Genomic DNA, 20,745 nt, shown 5'->3' with positions numbered 1-20,745 from the left:
TTTTTTTCTTTTAAAAAAGTATATTGGAACGCCTGGGTGATTCAGTTGGTTAAGTGTCTGCCTTCGGCTCTGGTCATGATCGGGGGTCCTGGGATCAAGTCCCCCATCCGGCTCCTTGCAGAGCGGAGAGCCTGCTTCTCCCTCTGCCTGCTCTGCCTGCTTATGCTCTCTCTCTCTCTGACAAATAATAAAAAAAATACATAAAATCTTTAAAAAAAAGTATATTAATTTTGGGGGGCTTAACATAAAAGGAACAAAACAGATATTAAGATTTTTTTTTAAATCCACTCTCCTGGACTCTTCCTGACACATCTTTTCTACGCATTTTAGTGGAGGGAAAATGGAGAACACTGGTAGCCGAAAGGACAGTAAGTGGAAGAAGGCATATCCTTGGAGCAGAGCAGAGGAAGAGGCAAGGCCCCAGAGAAGAACGGAACGGCCAACAGGTCCCTGAGAAGATACTGCCCTTCCCCAGCCGCAGAGAAAGGCCCAGGAATACACAAAGAAGGGAGAGCCACGGAGCCCAGGCTGGTGCTGTTAAAGACGCCGCAGCAGAAGGGAGCTGCGCTGGCCAGCCGGCTGTGCGCCCCCGCGCGGGCTGAAGCCGGCACGGGATGGGGGCGGTGCCGCTCGCCGTGACGAAGGCCTCACGTGACCCGCCAACGCGGACTCGCGCCCTCGCTCCAGCGTCAGAGCCGGCCTTCGCTCACTTGCTTCTCGGTGCCTGCTCCCGGTGGACCTGAGGGCGTGCGGGCCAGAGGCAGCCGCAAAGAGTCGGAGGCGGACGGGAAGCAGGTAGGGGGCCGGGAGGAGGGGAGCGTTCCCTGGGCTTGGTGTGGGAGAGCCCACGCGGCCCGCGGAGCCTTGCTGGGGGACCGGCTGCCCCGCGGCGAAGCGGCGCAAGGACCGCAGCCCTCACGCCCCACCGCAGCCCGCGTTTGGCCGCAGAAAATGCTAGGCGGAGGGCTGGCCCGCGGCGAGGCGATGACCCTTCGGAAACACCTGCCTCTTGCGCCCCCCGCCCCGCCCCCGTCCTTCTCGGTGTAGAAAATGGTGGTCAGCACGGGGGATGGGGCGGCTGGGTGTGGGGGAGAGGCGGCCGTGGGGGGTCCGGGAGGGGCTGGGTAGCGTCGGGTCGGCGGGGAGCGCTCGGCTGCAGCAGCCCCCGCTGCCCTCACCCCGGCCCTCTGCAGGTGTGCAGGTCTAAGTGTCGCGGCGGCGCACTCTTCGGCGAGAATCGGGAGGAGGAGGAGACTGCAAGGATAGGCCCAGGTCGGTGCGGGGGACAGTGGGGGCCGAAGGGAACGTATGGAAAGCCCTGAGACCCCAAATTCCCTCCCGCCACCCACCCCCACCCGCCAGCCCGTCCTCCATCTTGGTGCCTGCAGAGGCCTGGGCAGGGATAGGCAGGGAAAATGGTGGGCTTTGGGCGAGGGGGGGGAGGGGTGAGGAGCGACGGGGAGGTGGGGTAGGGCTCGGACCGGGGGCCCCCTAGAGGGCGTAGGGAGTCTCTCAGGTGGGAAAATGAAATTTTAAAAAGCCTGGGAGATCCAGGGCTCTGAGTCTTGGAATGTGCGTAGTAGGGCCTCTGTCCTCGGTGCTGATCAGTCCACTAAGAAAATAATTTCTTCTCTCTCGTCTTTTGTCTCTTAGGAGCAATGGCGTCCAAAGAGGAACAAGCAGTAAAAAATCTCAACGTGGAGAATGCCAAACAGGAAAATGAAAAAAAGGATAAAAAGGAGCAAGTTGCTAATAAAGGAGAGCCCTTGGCCCTCCCTTTGGAAGCTGGTGAATATTGTGTGCCTAGAGTAAATCGTAGGCGGTTCCGTGTTAGGCAGCCCATCCTGCAGTATAGGTGGGACATGATTCAGAGGCTTGGAGAACCACAGGCAAGGATGAGAGAGGAGAATATGGAAAGGATTGGGGACGAGATGAGACAGCTGATGGAAAAGCTGAGGGAAAAGCAATTCAGTCATAGTCTGCGGGCAGTTAGCACTGACCCTCCTCACCATGACCATCATGATGAGTTTTGCCTTATGCCTTGAATCTTGATGTTTTCCCTGAAGTTAATAGGAAGACACACCTGCTTCCTAAACTTAATGTTCTCAACGTATATTTGTTGTAAACCTTTTGGTGTTACGTGTCTCCTGTGGGCCTCCTATGACCAGCTTCTAATTGAATGTTGTATTTTGACCCAAAATGTAAGATTCTGTCAGCAGGGGAGTTTTACCCTATTGCATGGCAAGATGTTCATTATATATTGTGACGTTAATAAAGCAGTTTAAAAGACATTGTCTGTATTCTCTTTTACTTCATATCTTCTATATTTTATATATGAACACATACTCTAAGTATATAAAGTAAAAAGTTAAAAGTGTTTCTCTCTTTATGGTATAATTATGAATAATCTTTATTTTTTTATCTGTATTTTTTCACTTTGGAACTAAATACCTATTACCTAGTGAAAGGGCTTGGCCACCTGATAAAAGCAATGTGAGCACTTACCTAAACAGTTGTGACACAATCTCAGTTTTAGCTTACCTCTGGATCTCCTGTTTAGAAATATAAACCAAATAATGATAAGAGACACATCTCTAAGAATCATACTTATAAAAAAAATCATACTTCTCAGCAAGATGATGATAACTCCAAAGGCTGTCTTGTGTACTTGAAGCAGTAAGTTTGTAAGTTATCTCCCAAGTTCTTGTTCCCACTGGAATGTGCATGACCCAACACTTTATTCCCTTTAGCTATTTGGGGAAGTTTCCAAAGCCAGGTCTTTATGTGGACTAAGGGGTAGGTACTTCCATTCCTCTGCTACTGTGCCCCATTTCCATCTTCTCCCCTGGGTATTGATGTTCAGGAATCCTCAAGAGAGTCCCACTGATTTTTATCTAGAACACTCAATAAATTGAATCCTCACTCTTATGTGAAAGTGTGAATAAGTCCCTGCTCCCTTTTTAGCTTCATGAAAAGAACTTACCTGTCTAGTTCTCTCCTTAGAAGTGTAGTTCTTCTCTAAGAAACCTTAGTTCATTAGACTGTATTAAAGATGTATAATGGGACACAGCTCACTTTCAATCTGAGGCAGTCCTTCCTTATCCCAGCTCTCTGAAACCTGTGAATGCAAAGAACTAACTTACATTGAATTGGATGCCAGGAGATTATGTCCATGAATTCAGTGGATACGCAAATGTGGGTAATTATGAGAAGTCCATTGGAGGACTATTGGGTTTAAGTGTCCCAATAGAACTTGAGAAATGAAATTGCCTTGGAGTGTGCTATGTAGGTAAAATACGTACTATGTATGAAGACAGTCTTGTATGGAAATAAACTTAGGATTCTCGGGTCCCTGGGTGGCTCAGTTGGTTAAGCGACTGCCTTCTGCTCAGGTCATGATCCCGAAGTCCCAGGACCAAGTCCCGCATCAGGCTCCCAGGGAGCCTGCTTCTCCCTCTGACCCTTATCCCCTCTCCTGCTCTCTCACTCTCTCTCACATAAATAAAATCTTAAAAAAAAAAAAGTTAGGGTTCTAAAACAAGTTGGCAAACCACAGTCCATGAGCCAGAATTGGCCTATTGCTTATTTTTGTGGCCAATGAGCTAGGATTAAATTTCACATTTTTAAATAATTGAAAAAAATCTATTTTTTGACATGTAAAAATTATATGAAATCCAGTTTTTGGTGTCCATAAATAAGGTTTTATTGGAATACAGCCATATGTAGGAATTTACATACTGTCTGTGGCTGATTTTGCAGTAGAGTAACAGAGTTGAGTAGTTGTGAAAGGAACAGTGTGGCCTGCCTGCAGAGCCTACATATTTATTATCTGGCCCTAACAGAAAAAGTTTGCCAACCCCCGCTCTGGAATATAACATCACAATAGCAGTTATGAAACCAAAGGGAAAAACAGATAGGCAGGTGAAAACATGTAACACAGCGAACCCCAGGCATCATGAATCAGATGCCCAAGCAATTCCAAAACTCTTCTTCCTCCAGGTCTTTGAGACACAAGGCACCTTCATGCAGGATAGAGGTTTATAAAGATAGAGGCTAGAGTTGAAGGGGCAGGAAGACTGATGAACAGAGAAGCTTATGCCCTACCATACTTCCTACACTTGATTGTCAATATTAGCATCAGCTTTCTTGGAAAACAAGCATTCTGGCTTCACTGGCCTAACAATATTCAGCAGTTCCTTGAAGAAAAACTAGAAACTCACATGTGAACTCATGGCATATTGTAATAGAAGTTTAGGTATGCATATGCCCAGAAAAATGTACATCTTTTCCATGTAAGGCAGATCCAAGTTGCCTTGTTAACCTCAGAGAAGGATCAGTTTAGGATCCTAGTCTCTGGAGAGAGAGAGAGAGAGAGAGAGAGAGGGAGAGAGAGACTGCTGTTAACCAGCTTCCCTTGGTTCTTAATAGTGTTTGGATCTGAAGGGGCATCTGAAGGAGTAGTATGTTAATGGTCAGGCTCCATATAAAATATTCAGGCAACAATCAGCAGAAAGTGAGCAAAAGCCAGTAAGGGAACAGGGCATGAGGTTCCTTCGAGGGGAATAGCCATAGCTAAGTTTCTTACTGCATTTGCCTATTTATATCATTTCTGTATGTTATATAGTGAGCCTCCTTTTCTCCCTCAGAGTGGCCATTCTCCACGAAAGGATGAGCAAATTCTTCCCACAAATGCCTACAAATTTTAGCAAAGATTAGGGATTGTGCCTTGGTTCTCAAAAAAAAAGGATGTGTAAGAAAGAGGTTTGAAATGTAGACACACGTTGGGCCATTGGAGTTTTAGCACATAATGTACATCTAGTAGATATTTGGTGAATGAAAAACTCAACAAAATAAATATGGATTTACTGGTATTCAGCAAATGATAAACAAGTATGCACATCTTTGAATCCTTATGTATTTCTAACAAAATTAAGATAATGATGCAGATAATTATTTCATGACTTTTGAATAAAAATATTTTTTTTCCTTAAAAAAAAAAAATCAAGTCAATTGAAGGAAATTCAGAAAATGAATTTAAGGGCCACCTAGTGACCAAAGAAAGCAGTGCAATTTGAACTTTCTAGTCAGAGGCAGAGCAGGGAGAATACACAGACACTGGACTCTTCCAGGAAGTCCAGATAGCAAAAGAAACTTTGGTTAGAGGTGAAATAAAACTTTCATGATTAACTATCATTTAAAACACCAAGAAACAGGGCTCCTGGGTGGCTCAGTCAATTAAGCGTCTGCCTTTGGCTCAGGCCAGGATCCTGGAGTCCAGGGATTGAGACCTGTGTCGCATTGGGCTCCCCGCTCAGTGGGGAGCCTGCTTTTCCCTCTGCCCCTCACCTTGCTTGTTCTCTCTCTCTCGCAAATAGATAAATAAAATCTTTAAAAATAAATAAATAAAACACCAAGCTACATTTATGCTTCAAATGAAAATAGAGTAACAGCGTCTTGATTTATCTTCCTAACTGAAACAACTAAAACCTGGACAAAATACATGAAACAACAGTTTTCAGTTATTTAACATCAGACAGTTGGGGGGAAAGTTCCTTGAGAAAGTAGAAACAAATAATATGAGCATTCTGATTGCCCCCAGCTTACTGTGTATTGTAGGATTTATAACATATGGAGAAGTAAAATGTATGTCAATAATAGCACAAAGACCAGGAGAGGGGGAATGGAAGTACAGCATTTTGAAGTTCTTATTCTACACATTAATATCATTTGAAGGTAGATTCTGAAATGTTAAAAATGTATATTATAAACCCTAAAACAATCATGAGAAAAGTTGTAGCTGATGAGCCAACATATGAGATAAAATGGAATCTTCAAAATAGTCAATCAAAAATGTTAGAGGAAGGGACGCCTGGGTGGCTCAGTTGGTTAAGTGTCTGCCTTTGTCTCAGGTCATGATCTCAGGGTCCTGGGATCGAGTCCCGCATTGGGCTCCTTGCTCAGCAGAGGGCCTGCTTCTCCCTCTGCCTGCCACATCCCCAGCTTGTGCTATCTCTCTCTCTCTGAAAAATAAATAAAATCTTTAAAAAATGTTAGAGGAAAAAGAACAACGAGCAGATGGGACAAATGGAAACAAATAGCAAGATGGTTGATTTAAACCCAAACATATCAATATCAATAATCACATTAATGTAAATGGTCTAAATACCTCAATTATAAAGCAGAGACTGTCAGATTGTGTAGAAAAGGAAGGCAAATATATGCTGCCTATAAGCACCTAATTTTAAATTTAAAGATACAAATTTATTACAAGTAAAGGAATGGAAAAAGATGAATAATCTTAACATCAATCAAAGCTTGAGTGGTTATATTGATATCAGATACAATAAATCTCAGAGCAAAGAATAATACCAGGGTTATTACAGTTATTACATAATTTTAAGTGGTAAGTTTGTCAAGAGGACATGACAATCCTAAACATTCACATAGTACAGTACTCTAAAATATATGAAGCAAAAACTGATAGAACTGCAAGGAGAAACAGACAAATCCACAATTGTAGTCAGAGATTTCAAAACCTTCTCTAAAAAATTGATAGAACAAGTAGACAATCAGCAAGTACACATACGACTTGAAGAACACTACGAACCAAATTATCTAGTTGACTACAGTAGAACTTGCCAACAACAACAGAGAATGTGCATTTGTTTCATTTGCACATGGAACATTTACCAAGATAGTCCATTATCAGGGCCATAAAAAAAGTCTCAATAACATTAACAGGATTCAAATCATAAAATGTATTTTTTCTGAGCACAATGGAATTAAATGAGAAAAGAATCACAGAAAAATATCTGGAAAATCCCAAATATTAAATTAACATCAAACAACACATGTCTAAATAACCTAAAGAAGAAATGGAAGAGGAAATTATAAGGCACTTTGAACAGAATGAAAATGAAAACTAAACATATGATAATTTGTGAGATGTGACAAAATGACCACTCAGGCAGAAATTTATAGCACTGAACATATATATTAGAATAGAAGAAAGCTCTATAGCTATTAAATAAATAGAAATTTTTAAAAAGATTGTATTTATTTATTTGTGAGAGAGAGAGAGAGCAAGCACGAGCAGTAGGGAGGGGCAGAGGGAGAGGGAAAAGCAGACTCCCTGCTGAGCAGGGACCTGGAAGTGGGACTCCATCCCAGGACCCTGGGATCATGACCTGAGCTGAGGGCAGACGCTTAACTGACTAAGCCACCCAGGCACCCAATAAATAGAAATTTTTAAAAGTTTTTTGAAGTATATTTAATATCCAATGTTGTACTAGGTTCAGGTGTACAACATGACAGATTTGACAATTCTATACATTAAGCTATGCTTACCATGAAAATAAATGGAAATTTTATTTAATACACCTCTTCCAAAGAAAACTCTGAGTCAAGATAGCTTAACTAATAATTCTACCAAACATTTAAAAATTACATAATACCAATTCTATGCAAAATCCTTCAGAAAACTGAAGAGGAAGGAATAGCTCCCAACTCACCCTATGAGGTTAGAATTACCCAGATAACTAACCAGACAGTTATATTACAAAGAAAAATAACCACAGGGGCACCTGGGTGGCTCAGTTGGTTAAGCAGCTGCCTTCAGCTCAGGTCATGATCCCAGGGTCCTGGGATCGGGTCCTGGGATCGAGCCCTGCATCGGGCTCCCTGCTCAGTGGAGAGCCTGCTTCTCCCTCTCCCTCTGCCTGCCACTCTGCCTACTTGTGCTGTCTCTCTGTCAAATAAATAAATAAATAATATCTTAAAAAAAAAAAGAAAAAGAACCACAAACTAATCTCCTTCATGAACATATATGCAAAAACTCTTAATAAAACTTCAGTAAAATAGAATCCAATTACATATACAAGATACAATATACCATGACCAGGTAAGTTTTATCCCAAGGATTCAAGGTAGTGTTAATATTTGAAAATCATTGTAATTCACCACATTAACATAAAAGAAAAAATATAGGATCTTCTCAGTGGCTAATGAAAAAACATAAGCTAAAATTAAAATATATATATATTGCTGATTAAAATACTCAGCAACCACATATAGAAGAGACGTTCCTCCACCTGATAAGATACATCTACAAAAAAACATACATAATGATGTGTACCTAAAGACCAAATCCTTCCCCCTAAGATGAAAAACAAAGCAAAATAGACATGTTCACAAATTAGATTCAACATTGTATTAGAAGTTCTAACCAGCACAATAAGAGAAATAAATAAAACTCATACAGATTGCAAAGGAAGAAATAGAAAATATTCATAGAAAACAATTATCTATGTAGAAATTTTTTATAACATACAAAAAGCACTAGAGCTATGGAGCGCCTGGCTGGCTCAGTTGGTGGAGCGTGCATATCTTGATCTTGGGGTTGTGAGTTCAAGTCCCACTACGGGTATAGAGATTACTTAAAAATAAAATCTTAAAAAAAAAAGCCACCAGAGCTAATAAATGAGTTCAGAAAAGCTGTAGGATACAAGGCTGAAATACAAATTTAGTTGTATTTCTAATTTTCTGAGACTTCTGTAACAAATTACCATACACTTGGTGGCTTAAAAAAACCCGAGAAATGTATTGTCTTATAGTTTAGCAGGCCAGAAGTCCAAATCAAGGTATCAGCAGTGCTATGTTCTCTCTGAAGTCTCTAGAAAGGAATCCTTCTTTACTTCTTCCAGCTTCTAGTGGCCCCAGGCATTCCTTGACTTGTGACAGCATAACTCCAATTTTTGCTTCTCTTCTGTGTGTCTACGTGTTCTTTGTCCCTTCTAAGGATACATTCATTGGATTTAGGGCCTACCCTAAGCCAATATGATCTCTCTCAATTCTTTTTTTAAAAAATATTTTATTTTTAAATAATCTCCACACCAAACATGGGGCTCGAACTCACAATCCTGAAATCAAGAGTTGCATGCTCTACTGACTGAGCCAGCCAGGCACCTCTCATCTCAATTCTTAATTAATTACATCTACAAAGACCCTATTTACAAATAAGGTCACATTCTCAAGTGCTGGGTGGACATGAAATTTGGGGGAAATTATTCAGTCCTCTACAAGCAATGAACAGCCAGATTAAAATCTAAAACAATATCATTTACAATAGCATCAGAAATATGAAATACTTAGGGATAGATTTGACAAAAGATATTCAAGACCTGCACATTGAAAACTATAAAACATTGATGACATACATTAAATCCACCAAACTCAGAAAAAGCGATCAGATTTGTGGTTATCAGAGGTGGGGGGTGGAGGGAGGAGGAATGGGAGAAAAGTGGTCAAAAGGTACAAACTTCCAGTTATAAAATAAGTAAGTCATGGGGATGTAATGTAAAGCATGATGACTATAGTTAACACTGCTGTACGATTTATAGGAAAGTTGTTAAGAGAGTAGATACTAAGAGTTCTCATCACAAGGAGAAATTCTTTTCTTTTTATTGTATCTATATGAGATGATGAATGTTAACTAAACTTACTGTGGTAATCATTTTACAATATATGTAAATAAGACCATCATGCCATATATCTTAAACGTATACAGTGATGTATGTCAATTATTTCTTGATAAAACTGGGGGGGGGAATGGAAACAATCCAAGTGTCCATTGACAGATGAATAAACAAAATATAGTATATATATAAAATGGAACATTATTCAGTCTTAAAAAGGAATGAATTTCTGACACATGCTACAATACAGATGAACTTTGAAGACATTATGCTAAGTGAAATAAGCCAGACAGAAAATGATTCATGATTTCATTTATGCAAAATATCTAGAGTAGTCAAACTCTTAGGGATGGAAAGCAGAATGGTGTTTGCCAGGGGGTGCAGGGAGTGGGGCAAGGGGAGTTAGTTTAATGGGTACAAAATTTCAGTTTGGGAAGATGGAGGAAGCTCTGGAGATGGATGGTGGTGATGGTTGCACCACATGTGAGTGTACTTAATGCCACTGACATGTATACTAAAATATGGTTAAGAGGGAAAATTTTATGTTATAACTTACTGTAATTTTTAAAAATTTGCAAATCGGGGCACCTGGGCGGCTCAGTTGTTAAAGGTCTGCCTTCGGCTCAGGTCATGATCCCGGGGTCCTGGGATCGAGCCCCACATAGGGTTCCCTGCTCCGTGGGAAGCCCGCTTCTCCCTCTCCCACTCCCCCTGCTTGTGTTCCCTCTCTCACTGTGTCTCTCTCTGTCAAATAAATAAATAAAATCTTTAAAAAAAATAAAAAAATAAAAATTTGCAAGTCAATCTCCCAGGCCCATCATTACTTTCAAAGTCTATGAACACCTCAGCCTCCTTATATACCAGAACCATGAAAACATGACTCACATCAACCCAAGGAGGTATCTACTTGGAAAGGATACCCCAATCCTACATCCTAGATGACATCACCTCAACCCAGAAGCTTGCTACTAGAAATGATGTTGCTTCAGATGACATTGTCTCAGTCCAACATCTCACCATCGGAGATGACTTTGCTCTATACACAGAAGACTTCACCCCAGACACTGAGACTATCATCTCAACAATGCCTAAATGCTGTCTTTCTGAAGATAATGACAAATTGAACACAATATATTGATTGCTTTTCTTCCTTTGATATTAGGGATTCTATTACATTTCTTGAGTTCATTGTTTACTTAGCCCATGAACCTGGTACATGTTTTGCTCTCTGCCAAAAGGTATACTATATAGCTCTGCACTCCCATGTCTAAAGAAAAATCTTCTAGAGATTATTACTATTAATGCCATTCTAAAAATTAATGGAGATCATTGCTTCCTCAGGAGGCAACTACCTCCTAGACCACCCCTCAACTAACTTGGTTATGGCTGGCCTATAAGGACTTCTTATACTTCTACTTGTTTTCCTCCTTTTACTCTCATAATAAAATGTCTTCTATGCTGTTTAGGCAACTTATGCCCTACTCTATGTAAGTCTTTTCTACTATCTGAGCCACTCAAATATCCCATCTTTTTTGCAAAGATACCCTCTTGAGTCAATTTTGAGGCCCTGACTAGAGACCGGTTAGCTGCACTTCTTGAGCGGTTGATGAAGTACACACTCCAACCACTTCCCATATCATGCATTCACACTCTGGGACACTATGCACCAGCCCTTTTTGCCCAGGGACCAGGGAGCAGACAACAAAGGACAGCCTCTATGCCCTGGAGCCTGAGAAATTATTCAAATTAGCCAATCCTCAGAGATTCAGAAAAAATCTAGCTAACCTCACCCCACTTGTAAAACATAAGCTGCCCCTAGAGATCCAACTTTGTGGTATCCAGGCATAACCTGTGTGGCTCTGCCTGGCAACCTTCTCTCTTTCAGAGCTCTAAGTAACAAAGAGTTCTGACTTCTATCTATTTTTATGACAGTGTGTTGTGTTCTGCCATCAAAAGAACCTTTAAGGGGCGCCTGGGTGGTTCAGTCGTTAAGCGTCTGCCTTCGGCTCAAGTCATGATCCCGGGGTCATGGGATCGAGCCCGCATCGGGCTTCTTGCTCTGCGGGAAGCCTGCTTCTCCCTCTCCTGCTCCCCCTGTTTGTGTTCCCTCTCTGGCTGTCTCTCTTTCTGTCAAATAAAATCTTAAAAAAAAAAAAAGAACCTTTAAATCTTATAAAGCCATTTACAAAAGGAAACTCACGCCATATATGAAAATTAACTTAAAATGATCAAAGGCCTAAATATTTGAGTCAAAACTTTAAAACTCTTAGAAGAAAACAAAGGGATAAATCTTCATGTCCTTGGATTTGGTGTCATAATGATATGACTTCATAAGAATTAAAAACTTCTGTGAATAAAAACATGCTATCAAGAAAGTAAAAAGGCAATCCGTAGAATGGAAGAAAATATTTGCAAATTATATATCTGGAAAGGGTTTGTATCCAGAATACATGAAGAGCTCTTACAATTCAACATGAAAATGACAAACAACCCAATATAAAAAATGGGCAAAAGTCTTGAGTAGATATTTCTCCAAAGAAGATATATAAATATCCAATAAATACATGAAAAGATGCTCAATATCATTAGTCATTAGGAAAATTCAAAAATTGAAAAAATGAAAAATTAACAATTGTTTTTGAGAATGTGGAGCAATTGGAGCCCTCACGCATTGCTGGTAGGAGTGCAAAATGTCGCAGCCACTGTGGAACAGTGTGGCATTTCCTCAAAAAGTTGTACATAGAATTAGTACATGACCCAGCAATTCCATTCTTAGATATATACCCAAGAGAAATAAAAACATACAACCACACAAAAACTTATACAGAAGTGTTTAAGGCAGCATTTACAATGGTTGAAACGTAGAAACAACCTAAATATCCATCAATGTTTGAATGGATAAACAAAATACAATATGGGCATATAATGAAATATTACTCAACCATAAAAAGGAATGAAATATTATATTGTACATGCTACAATGTGAATGAACCTTGAAAACATTATGCTAAGTGAGAGAAGCCAGACATAAAAGGTCACATATTCCATGATTCCATTTATACGGAATATCCAAAATGGGCAATTCCATGGGGACAAAGCAGATTAGTCATTGTTAGGGGCTGGAGGAAGGGAAAAATTGGGGGTGACTGCTTAATGGGTATGGGGTCTCCTGCAGAGTTAATGAAAATATTTTGGAACTAGGTAAAGGAGATGGTTTCACAGCATTGCGAATGTACTATATGTCACTGAGTTGTACACTTTAAAATGGCTAATTTTTATGTTATGTTAATTTCTCCTAAAAATATAGTCTTATTTGAAAAAAGATGAATATAAGTATATTCTCTAAGCCAATTGGCCTTCACATTTTTTACATTGCATATCCCTCTGAGCATCCAACAATACCAATGGATCCGATCCTAGGCAAATGCATACACCCAGCAAAAATGTACATATCTTATCTCTCTCCCAACTACACACACATGCACATCATTTTGAATATAATTCCAGGGGATTCGGAGGTTTCTCTAGTTAAGAATGCTGGAACCCAAGGAGTAAGTGCTCTCCCTTTAACATAGTTCACCTGTTATTTGTTTCTTCCTTTTTCTATCTCACTCCCAAGTAGCTTCTTCGCCATCTCTTCTCTGTCTTTTCTCTACCTACAGTTTCTGCTTCTTCGTGATGTCAATCTGCTCCTGCGTCAGGGTTTCTCAGGTTCCTAGGGTACAGATCTTTTCATAAGTGTACAGACTCTACTATCTTCTAAACACATGCAACCTTGCATATCATTTCAGGTGGCCCAGACTCCCTCAGTTGAGAACATCTGGTCTGGGTCAGTCAGTACAGTTAGCATGTCAGACTTTCTTAGACACTGAAACCAATCGGACTCAGAGGGCACAAAGCTGGGTATGGACTGAGAGGCAGCAACCCTGCAGCATGGATAGCTAAGCTCCTCCTAGGTACCCTGCAGGTGAAGAGACTGGAGTTAGGAGAAATCCACCAGGCTGTACTTCCTAAGTCAAGTGGTAGGCAGCAGACAGGTCAGAGAAGCTTCCCTGGGCACTGTGAAGAAGGGCAGAGAGCAGCCAAGCATGGAGGCTCTCCCCTCGGCCATCACTTCTCAGGGCTTTATGGAAACCCTCTCCTGCAGGGGTCTGAAAGGGATCTGTTCTGGTTTCCAGTTGTCAGGACAGCATTCCATCTCTGCTGGGGTTGACTTACCTCTGTGGGAATTTGGGGGAGGAAGGGAAGGAGCCAAAGACATTTACTCTGATCCCCCTCCACAGCCCCTCCTTAACAGTCTCCATTTTTCTACCAGTGGGCAATGGCAAAGAAAGTTTACTTTCAAAAAGTTTCTATGTTTCTGAATCCTCCTCCCAAATTTCTATCTCACTTGTTTTTGCACAAAAATAAGGGAGGTTCTGGACAGTGATGTTCAGAAGCCAGATCCTTCTGTACTCAGTTATCTGCCTCCCAAGCCTCCCACTCCAGGGTGTCCAGATGGCACAAAGCCCATCACTTCTCTGAAAATGGTGACGATAGAGTCAGGGGGCAGGGCAGAAATGTCACCTTGGTCATGTCTCCATGTATGTTTTAGAGTGAGCAATAGTGAGGTGCCTGAATGCAAAAGATGAGAGGCTCTGAAAGGTGAGAAGGGGTCTGGAAATTGCATATTCCTCCCCTCTTGAAAGGACAGGGAAAATCAGACCACGTCTGCATCCCTCAGATCCTCAGCTGCCTTTGCACAACTAAATCTCTGAATGAAAATAGCCATGGGCCAAATTTTCAAGACTGATACTGTGTCTGCCATCAGAGTCCAGAAAGTCTACTTAACACTCAGTGATTGTTTGGAATCACACAATAAATACATATAATACATATAATCATAACAATAAACTCATGTATTGTTAGTGGAACATGACAGAACTACTTATTTCTGAAAATTAAGAAAAATATTTTGTGTGTAGCTAACTGAATCCATTAAAAATTAATGCAATGAACTTAATTTTGGAATCTTGTTGGGGTTTTTCTATCTTAAACACATTCTTTGCCCCCAAGTGAAAATAGCTTTATTTAATGTTTTGCCTATAAGGATAACCCATGCTGAGGGGAGTAAATTAAATAAAACTGGAAAAAAATATTTAGAAGCAAAAAAAAAAATCCTTATTTCAACTCTCTGCTTCCCTGCCTGACAATCCACCGTATACCTTTTATATGAAGGTCTGGAGGAGAGGAGAAATGAACATCAGTGGCTGAGTGGAGAAGTAGATTGAGGGGGTAGGTGCTTTGAGATCAAAGGAGAGAAAGAAAAAATTCCTCAGAGATGTACCAACGGCCAGTTGCCCTAGGAGACAGAGCCCTTCCCTGATAAGATAGAACAAACACATACCACAGGGAGAAGGGGCCACATTTGACCTTTGGGATTAGCAAGGACCATTAAAAAAAAAAAAAAAAAAAGCGGTGAGAGGAGGGGACTTCAGCGCTGCGAGGCGGGAGCGGACTAGTGAAGGGAAGAAGTGGGCTGGCTCCTGACGCACTTTCTGCTGGTGGGAGGGGAACTAGGGACCCGAGCCCACTGGTGACGTTTCCTTCACGTGATCAGAAGCCGACGTGTGCAGAAGTCCCTCTCCTCCAGGTACTAGCTCTCTATTTCCGTGGAAAGATTTCAGACTGAGGGAGAGCGGCAACTGCCCTATAGCCCTGCAGGTAGGTACCAGCTGGAGGAGAAGAGGGAGGGCGCTGGGGTAGGGGTGGTAACTGATAGAGGTTACAGAGGATCCGGTCTGCTTTCCAGATGCCACCCCCTCCCACCCCCATTCATTTTGGCGCAGGGAATTGTATGAGTGTTGGGGGGAGAGGTCTGGGTACCATCTCTTATTTCCCTGGGTAAGTGTGGGCTTATGGCAGAGAGAAATGGGAGGAGAAGGAGGCATCTCTCTGGAATGGCTACAAATCCACAGGCACCTGCGGACCCCTGGGGTGGGGGGTGGCAGAGGGCAAAGACCAGAGCGGGTCCAGGACTGGATTCTCTCTACCCCTTCCTTCCCCAGTGGCCATATGTTTGGTTCAAGAAAAGGAGGGCTTGGCGGGAGGAGATGGAGAGGGACCAGGGGTTGAGAATGGGTACCGGTTGGGATCTCCTAGGAGGTAGGCTATTGAGCTCCGATACGTCTGACGGAGAGGGCCGGGAGAGGGGGATGGCGAGAGCGAGGTAATGGCCTGATCTCTGCAGGGCAGCGGGAGAGGGCACAGCCTGTGAACCCGAGGTGGGGAGGGCCTGCGCTCTCTGCATCTCTTCTTCACCTTCCGTCCATTTTGGAGCCGGAAATGGTGGGCTGCAATTGGGGGGGAGTGGGGGAGGAGGTGCTGCAGAGGAGGGGGACAGGTTCAGTCTGGAGACCAGCTCCCTTTTGCGGAGGAGTGGCTTCTAAACTAGGGAGGACTGCGAGGAGATGCCATGAGCCAAAATTTTTACTGAATTTGGAAATAATTTCTCTCTTGCATTGTAGGAAAAGGTGGTATTTCTGTGTATGTGGAGAGGCAAGGGGTGTCAGGAATGCTCTGGACATTTCTGCCCTGCCCCCTGACTCTATCGTCACCATTTTCAGAGAAGTGATGGGCTTTGTGCTATCTGGACACCCTGGAGTGGGAAGCTTGGGAAGCAGATAACTGAGTACAGAAGGATCTGGCTTCTGAACATCACTGTCCGGAACCTCCCTTATTTTTGTGCAAGACCAAGTGAGATAGAAATTTGGGAGGAGGATTCAGAAACATAGAAACCTTTTGAAAGTAAACTTTCTTTGCCATTGCCCACTGGTAGAAAAATGGAGATTGTTAGGGAGGGGCTGTAGAGGGAGGATCAGAGAAGCAAGGGAAAGGGCAAGGGGTGGCGGGACTTGGGAAAGTTTTGACAACTACAGTGTGACAAGAATCAGTGTCCCAGTTGCCAGTCATTCACTTCTCAACCCTTCATTCACCCTGTCTCCTCTCTCTCCACAGGTCTTCGGGTCTGTGGTTGTAGGCACCAACCCAGACAAGAGAAGAAAAGACCTGCAGGATCAGTGCAGGTCAGTGGGCGAAAGTAACTGTCCCAGGACCCCTGGGAGTAAGAGTGACTTAAGCTTGAGCAGAAGTTGAGGAGGCCACTACCTGCCAACCTTACTGCATTCTCAGAGTACATGGCCTCTGTCAGGACTCCAAGGGAAGAAACATGGTGCTTTATGGCTGTTGAGGACTGAGGGGAGAACAAGGAAGTGAGAGACAGGAAGCGTGGCATCTGTGCAGCCCCTTCACGGTACTAGAGTAGCCCTGAAATCTGAGAAGTGGCCATTATTCTATTGTGTCTGCAGTTCTAGAAGTCTTAAAACTGCAGGCAAGGGAAAAACGAAACTGGCCAGGATTCCTGCAGGTCAGTGTCAGTTGGGATGACCCAGTTAAAACTGTCACGGGCGTAGCTAACGCCAGAGCAAAGTTTACGGACAAAGCTGCTCTTACACACTTCTCAGCACACCCCGCTTAAATGTAGAAAGAAGCACCTGTGGAAATCTGTGTAAGGTTGTATCATGTAAATATGTGTGAGGTGGGAAGGAAAGGAAAAAAAATGTCTGGGTGGGAGTGCACCTGTAATTTGGGATAGGGTGAGGAAAACCCTAAATCATAAAAGGCAATTATTTTCAAGCGCTGTTTCCCCAATCTGAGTCCTCCTTTCTGTCTCCTAGGACAGGCAAAAGAGGGAGAATCTCAACATGGAAAAGATCTACAAAGAAAACGAACAAGAGCCAGAAAACGAAGGAACCCCAGAAAATGAGGGAAAGCCAGAAGAAGAAGTTGATACAGAAGATGAAGGAAAATCAGAGGAGGAAGAAAAGCTGGAAGTGGAGGAGAAGCCAGGGCATGAGGGAAAGCTCCAGAATGAGGGGCAGCCAGATGACGAAGGACAACCAGAAGATGAGGGAAAGCAAGAAAAGCAGGGCAAGTCCAAAGATGAGGGAAAACCACATGGTGAGGGCAAGCCAGAATCCCTGGCAAAGCCTGAGGGTGAGCCACGGGCTGCCGAAAAGCGCCCAGCTGAAGATTACGTGCCCAGGAAAGCAAAAAGAAAAACAGACAGGGGGACAGATGATTCCCCCAAGGACTATCAGGAGGACTTACAGGAAAGGCACTTGGGCAGTGAGGAGATGATGAGAGAATGTGGAGATATGTCAAGGGCTCAGGAAGAGCTAAGAAAAAAACAGAAAATGGGTGGTTTTCATTGGATGCAAAGAGATGTTCAGGATCCGTTTGCCCCAAGGGGGCAACGGGGTGTCAGGGGAATGAGGGGCGGAGGTAGGGGCCAGAAGGACTTAGAAGATGTTCCATATCTTTAATGCCTTTGGCCTTCAATTCTGATCTCTCTGATGGGAATATTGCCGACCCTGCTTTCCCTGGCAGGCATTTGCCAGGCTATGTGCTTTAACCTTATGCTGATACTTTGCTTTAGGTGTCACTCTCGGTTACCAGCAGCCTTTTGACCCAACTGCAGCACTCTGTCTTTCAGTAGGGGACTTTCACCCATGTGCATGGAAGAGAGATGTTGATGGTACATTGTAAAATATTAATAAAAAAAGTTTTCAGAACTACATAAACGGTATCAGCCCATTTTTGAAAAAAAAAAAAAGTTACATAATACATCCGTGAGTAAGGAAAACCATGAAATTGAGTAGATCAAAAGAGAAATAGTGGTTTTCTCTGTGTAGTGGCAATGGAAGAGATTATCTTCTCTCATCTGCTTTTTTCCTTAAAAAAACATAGATTACTTTTGTCACAAAATAAATAATAAAAGATTTTAAAAATAGGACAATACATACCAAGCGCCTAAAATAACAGTTCAGTAAGTTTGTGAAGGCAGTGGAGACACTTAAAATTCCTGTTGTCAGGATGTGAAATGGTGTGTAAAACTCATGTTACCTCTGGCACTCAAAGCTGGAGGAATCAACCTGGCAGTTATTACAGATCCATTGCTGTAAGCAACAGTCTTAGCATCTGGGAAATGGGGATAAAACTTCTCTTCCAGGGCTATGGAGAAGATCAGATGAGGTAATGCTTGTGAGCTGTACTGGGCTGGATCCTACCCTCTGCCCTACACCAGCAGAGCCAGAACTCTGTCAGATGTTTGGGGGAGGGCTGAAGGACGTCTCACTTGTGTCCAGGAATAAGTCCTGGAAGCTAAGAGGTGGGTGTCACTTTACCTTGGGGAACACTATGTCTGATGTGCACTGCGAGTCTTCTCATGGGTTCCGCACCCCCCCCCACCCCGTAAGGGCCCCACTGCTGCTGGTGGGCTGGAATCCTCAAGGTAACAAAACCCTTTTGATTTCCCTAGAGTCTCCGCTGAGTCGAATCCCCTCTACGTTCCCTGCTGAACTGTGGAAAAGATGCCTCTTCTCATGTTATATTGTAGTTTTATTAATCCTGACAGGAGATGTGGAAAAATGCTTTGTAAAATTTTAAGTAATATATTTTTCAGACATTATAATTACCCCATTAGACTTGCCTCTTTCAAAGCAGAGAATCTATCTTACTGATTTCAGTACCCACAACATATAACAGAAGTTTAAAAAAAAAAAACAAAACAGTAGATTCATTATCTAGTCAGATAATGAAGTCAGAAGGCCTCAACTCTTGGTCCAGTTTTGTCCCTGATCGAATATGCAGCCCTGCGCACATTACTTTCATTCTTTAGCAACTGAGGCTTGCCACTACAAAAGGAACACAACAGGAGACGGGTTATATGACAATTCATTGCTAATGATTTTAACATTGGATATGGTAGTGTTTCTCAAAGTTTGCTGGCCACCAGAAGACCACCTGCATTAAAATCACCTAGCTACCTTGTCAAAAATTTAGAAACCCAGTTCACATCTCAGACCCAATATATCAGAATCTCTTTTGACTTGTCCTCACAATGTCAAGTGTGTGTGTCCTTTGTTTTTAGCTCATTTTTATTTTTATCAAATGGGATACCTGTAAAAAAATTTAAAATCCAATAGTGCAAAATAATTTATTATTAAAAACTTCAGTCTGCCTTGCCATTCCACATTCTCATCCTCCAGAGGCAACTACCATAAACATTTTTGGTTTCTTCTAGTATTTACTTCCATATTTCTGAATAATATGCTTATGCTGCTATTTCTTTTTTTTAAACAGCTTGATTGAACTGTAACTCACATACCACAAAACGCACCCTTTTAAAGTGTACAATTTAGTAGTCTTTTAGTATGACAGAGATCTGAAACCGTCATCATTATCTAGTTCCAGGATATTTCCATCACCCTAAAAAGAAACCTCATACCCATTAGCATGTAATGGTGTTCCCGTTCTCTCCCCCCAGCGCCTGATAAACACTGATCTACTTTGTCTCTACTGATTTGTGTTTTCTAGACATTTCATATATATATGGAACTGTACAATATACGACCTTTCATGTAGCATAAAGTTTTCAAGGTTCATCCACATTGTAGTGTGTATCAGTACTAAAAATTTCTGTACATGTTTTTTTTTGCCTTTTAAAATAAACTTTATTGAGAAGAAAAATATAATATTTACAAGTATAGACATGATGGTTCTGCCTTAGTTTATTATGTAGATAACCTTAGTGCATGATAATGATTATGTCCAAAGTTGCTTTAACTTCATTTGTATGCTTTGATTCCTTTTGTGAAGAGGTACTCTAAATTTAATGTACTTGTTTTTTGTCTGTTTGAAAGTAAACACAGGTGTGCAGTATTTGACACACTAGTTATTCATTTCTGCTGGAAGAAGCAAAAAATTTTTTTTCAATTTTTTTGTTTTTTAAAATTAAAATTTTTTCCAGTTTTATTGAAATATAATTTACATATATTACTATATAAGTTTAAGGGGTACAGCATATAGATTGATATACATATCACATATATTGTACATATATTATAAAATCCATATATTGTAAAATAATTACCACAATAAATTTAGTTAATACCCATCATCTCATATAGATACAATAAAAAGCAAAAGCAAAAAAAAAATTCCCCTTGTGATGAGAACCATTAGGATTTACTCTCTTAACAACTTTCATATATAATGTATAGCAGTGTTAACTTTTTGCATTTAAATATGTGTTTTATTTCCTAAGGTATATACCTAGGGGTGGAATTGCTATGTCATGTGTTAACTCTATGTTTAACTTTTTGAAGAACTGCCAAACTGTTTTCCAAAGCAACTGTGGCATTTTGACAATCCCATCCGCAGTGTACAAGCG

At 41.8% G+C, this 20,745-nt stretch overlaps 2 protein-coding genes across 3 annotated transcripts; both read left to right on the top strand.

Annotated features, from left to right (window-relative positions):
- The first annotated feature begins 647 nt into the window (after positions 1-647).
- On the top strand, positions 648-2,290 carry LOC123863906 (protein BEX1). Of its 2 annotated transcripts, XM_064574426.1 has the most exons (3): positions 648-795; positions 1,194-1,272; positions 1,654-2,290. In XM_064574426.1, the coding sequence occupies exon 3, from the start codon at positions 1,659-1,661 to the stop codon at positions 2,043-2,045; it is 387 nt and encodes a 128-aa protein (XP_064430496.1). In that variant the 5' UTR covers positions 648-795; positions 1,194-1,272; positions 1,654-1,658; the 3' UTR covers positions 2,046-2,290. The 2 variants fall into 2 exon arrangements, with proteins under 2 accessions (XP_064430496.1, XP_064430495.1); XM_064574425.1 differs by lacking the exon at positions 1,194-1,272 and having other exon boundaries at positions 658-795.
- Positions 2,291-15,063: 12,773 nt separating this feature from the next.
- Positions 15,064-17,917, top strand: LOC123863847 (transcription elongation factor A protein-like 5). The gene is given in 4 exon segments (XM_045903888.3): positions 15,064-15,176; positions 16,470-16,537; positions 17,189-17,755; positions 17,757-17,917. Coding segments are annotated over 2 exon segments (570 nt in total). The 5' UTR covers positions 15,064-15,176; positions 16,470-16,537; positions 17,189-17,215; the 3' UTR covers positions 17,787-17,917.
- The last annotated feature ends 2,828 nt before the right edge of the window (positions 17,918-20,745 follow it).

The sequence above is a fragment of the Mirounga angustirostris genome, unplaced genomic scaffold, assembly GCF_029215605.1.
Source record: "Mirounga angustirostris isolate CCGP_5_RB_7025 unplaced genomic scaffold, mMirAng1.0.hap1 SCAF_11, whole genome shotgun sequence".
In the NCBI taxonomy this organism is placed as follows: Eukaryota; Metazoa; Chordata; class Mammalia; order Carnivora; family Phocidae; genus Mirounga; species Mirounga angustirostris.
The sequence above is the reverse complement of the archived record's forward strand: the minus strand, read 5'-3'. Positions and strand labels throughout refer to the sequence as shown.

Bases quoted from the DNA above. Each gene is read 5' to 3' on its own strand.
- LOC123863906 (XM_064574426.1), top strand. From the start codon at position 1,659: ATGGCGTCCAAAGAGGAACAAGCAGTAAAAAATCTCAACGTGGAGAAT.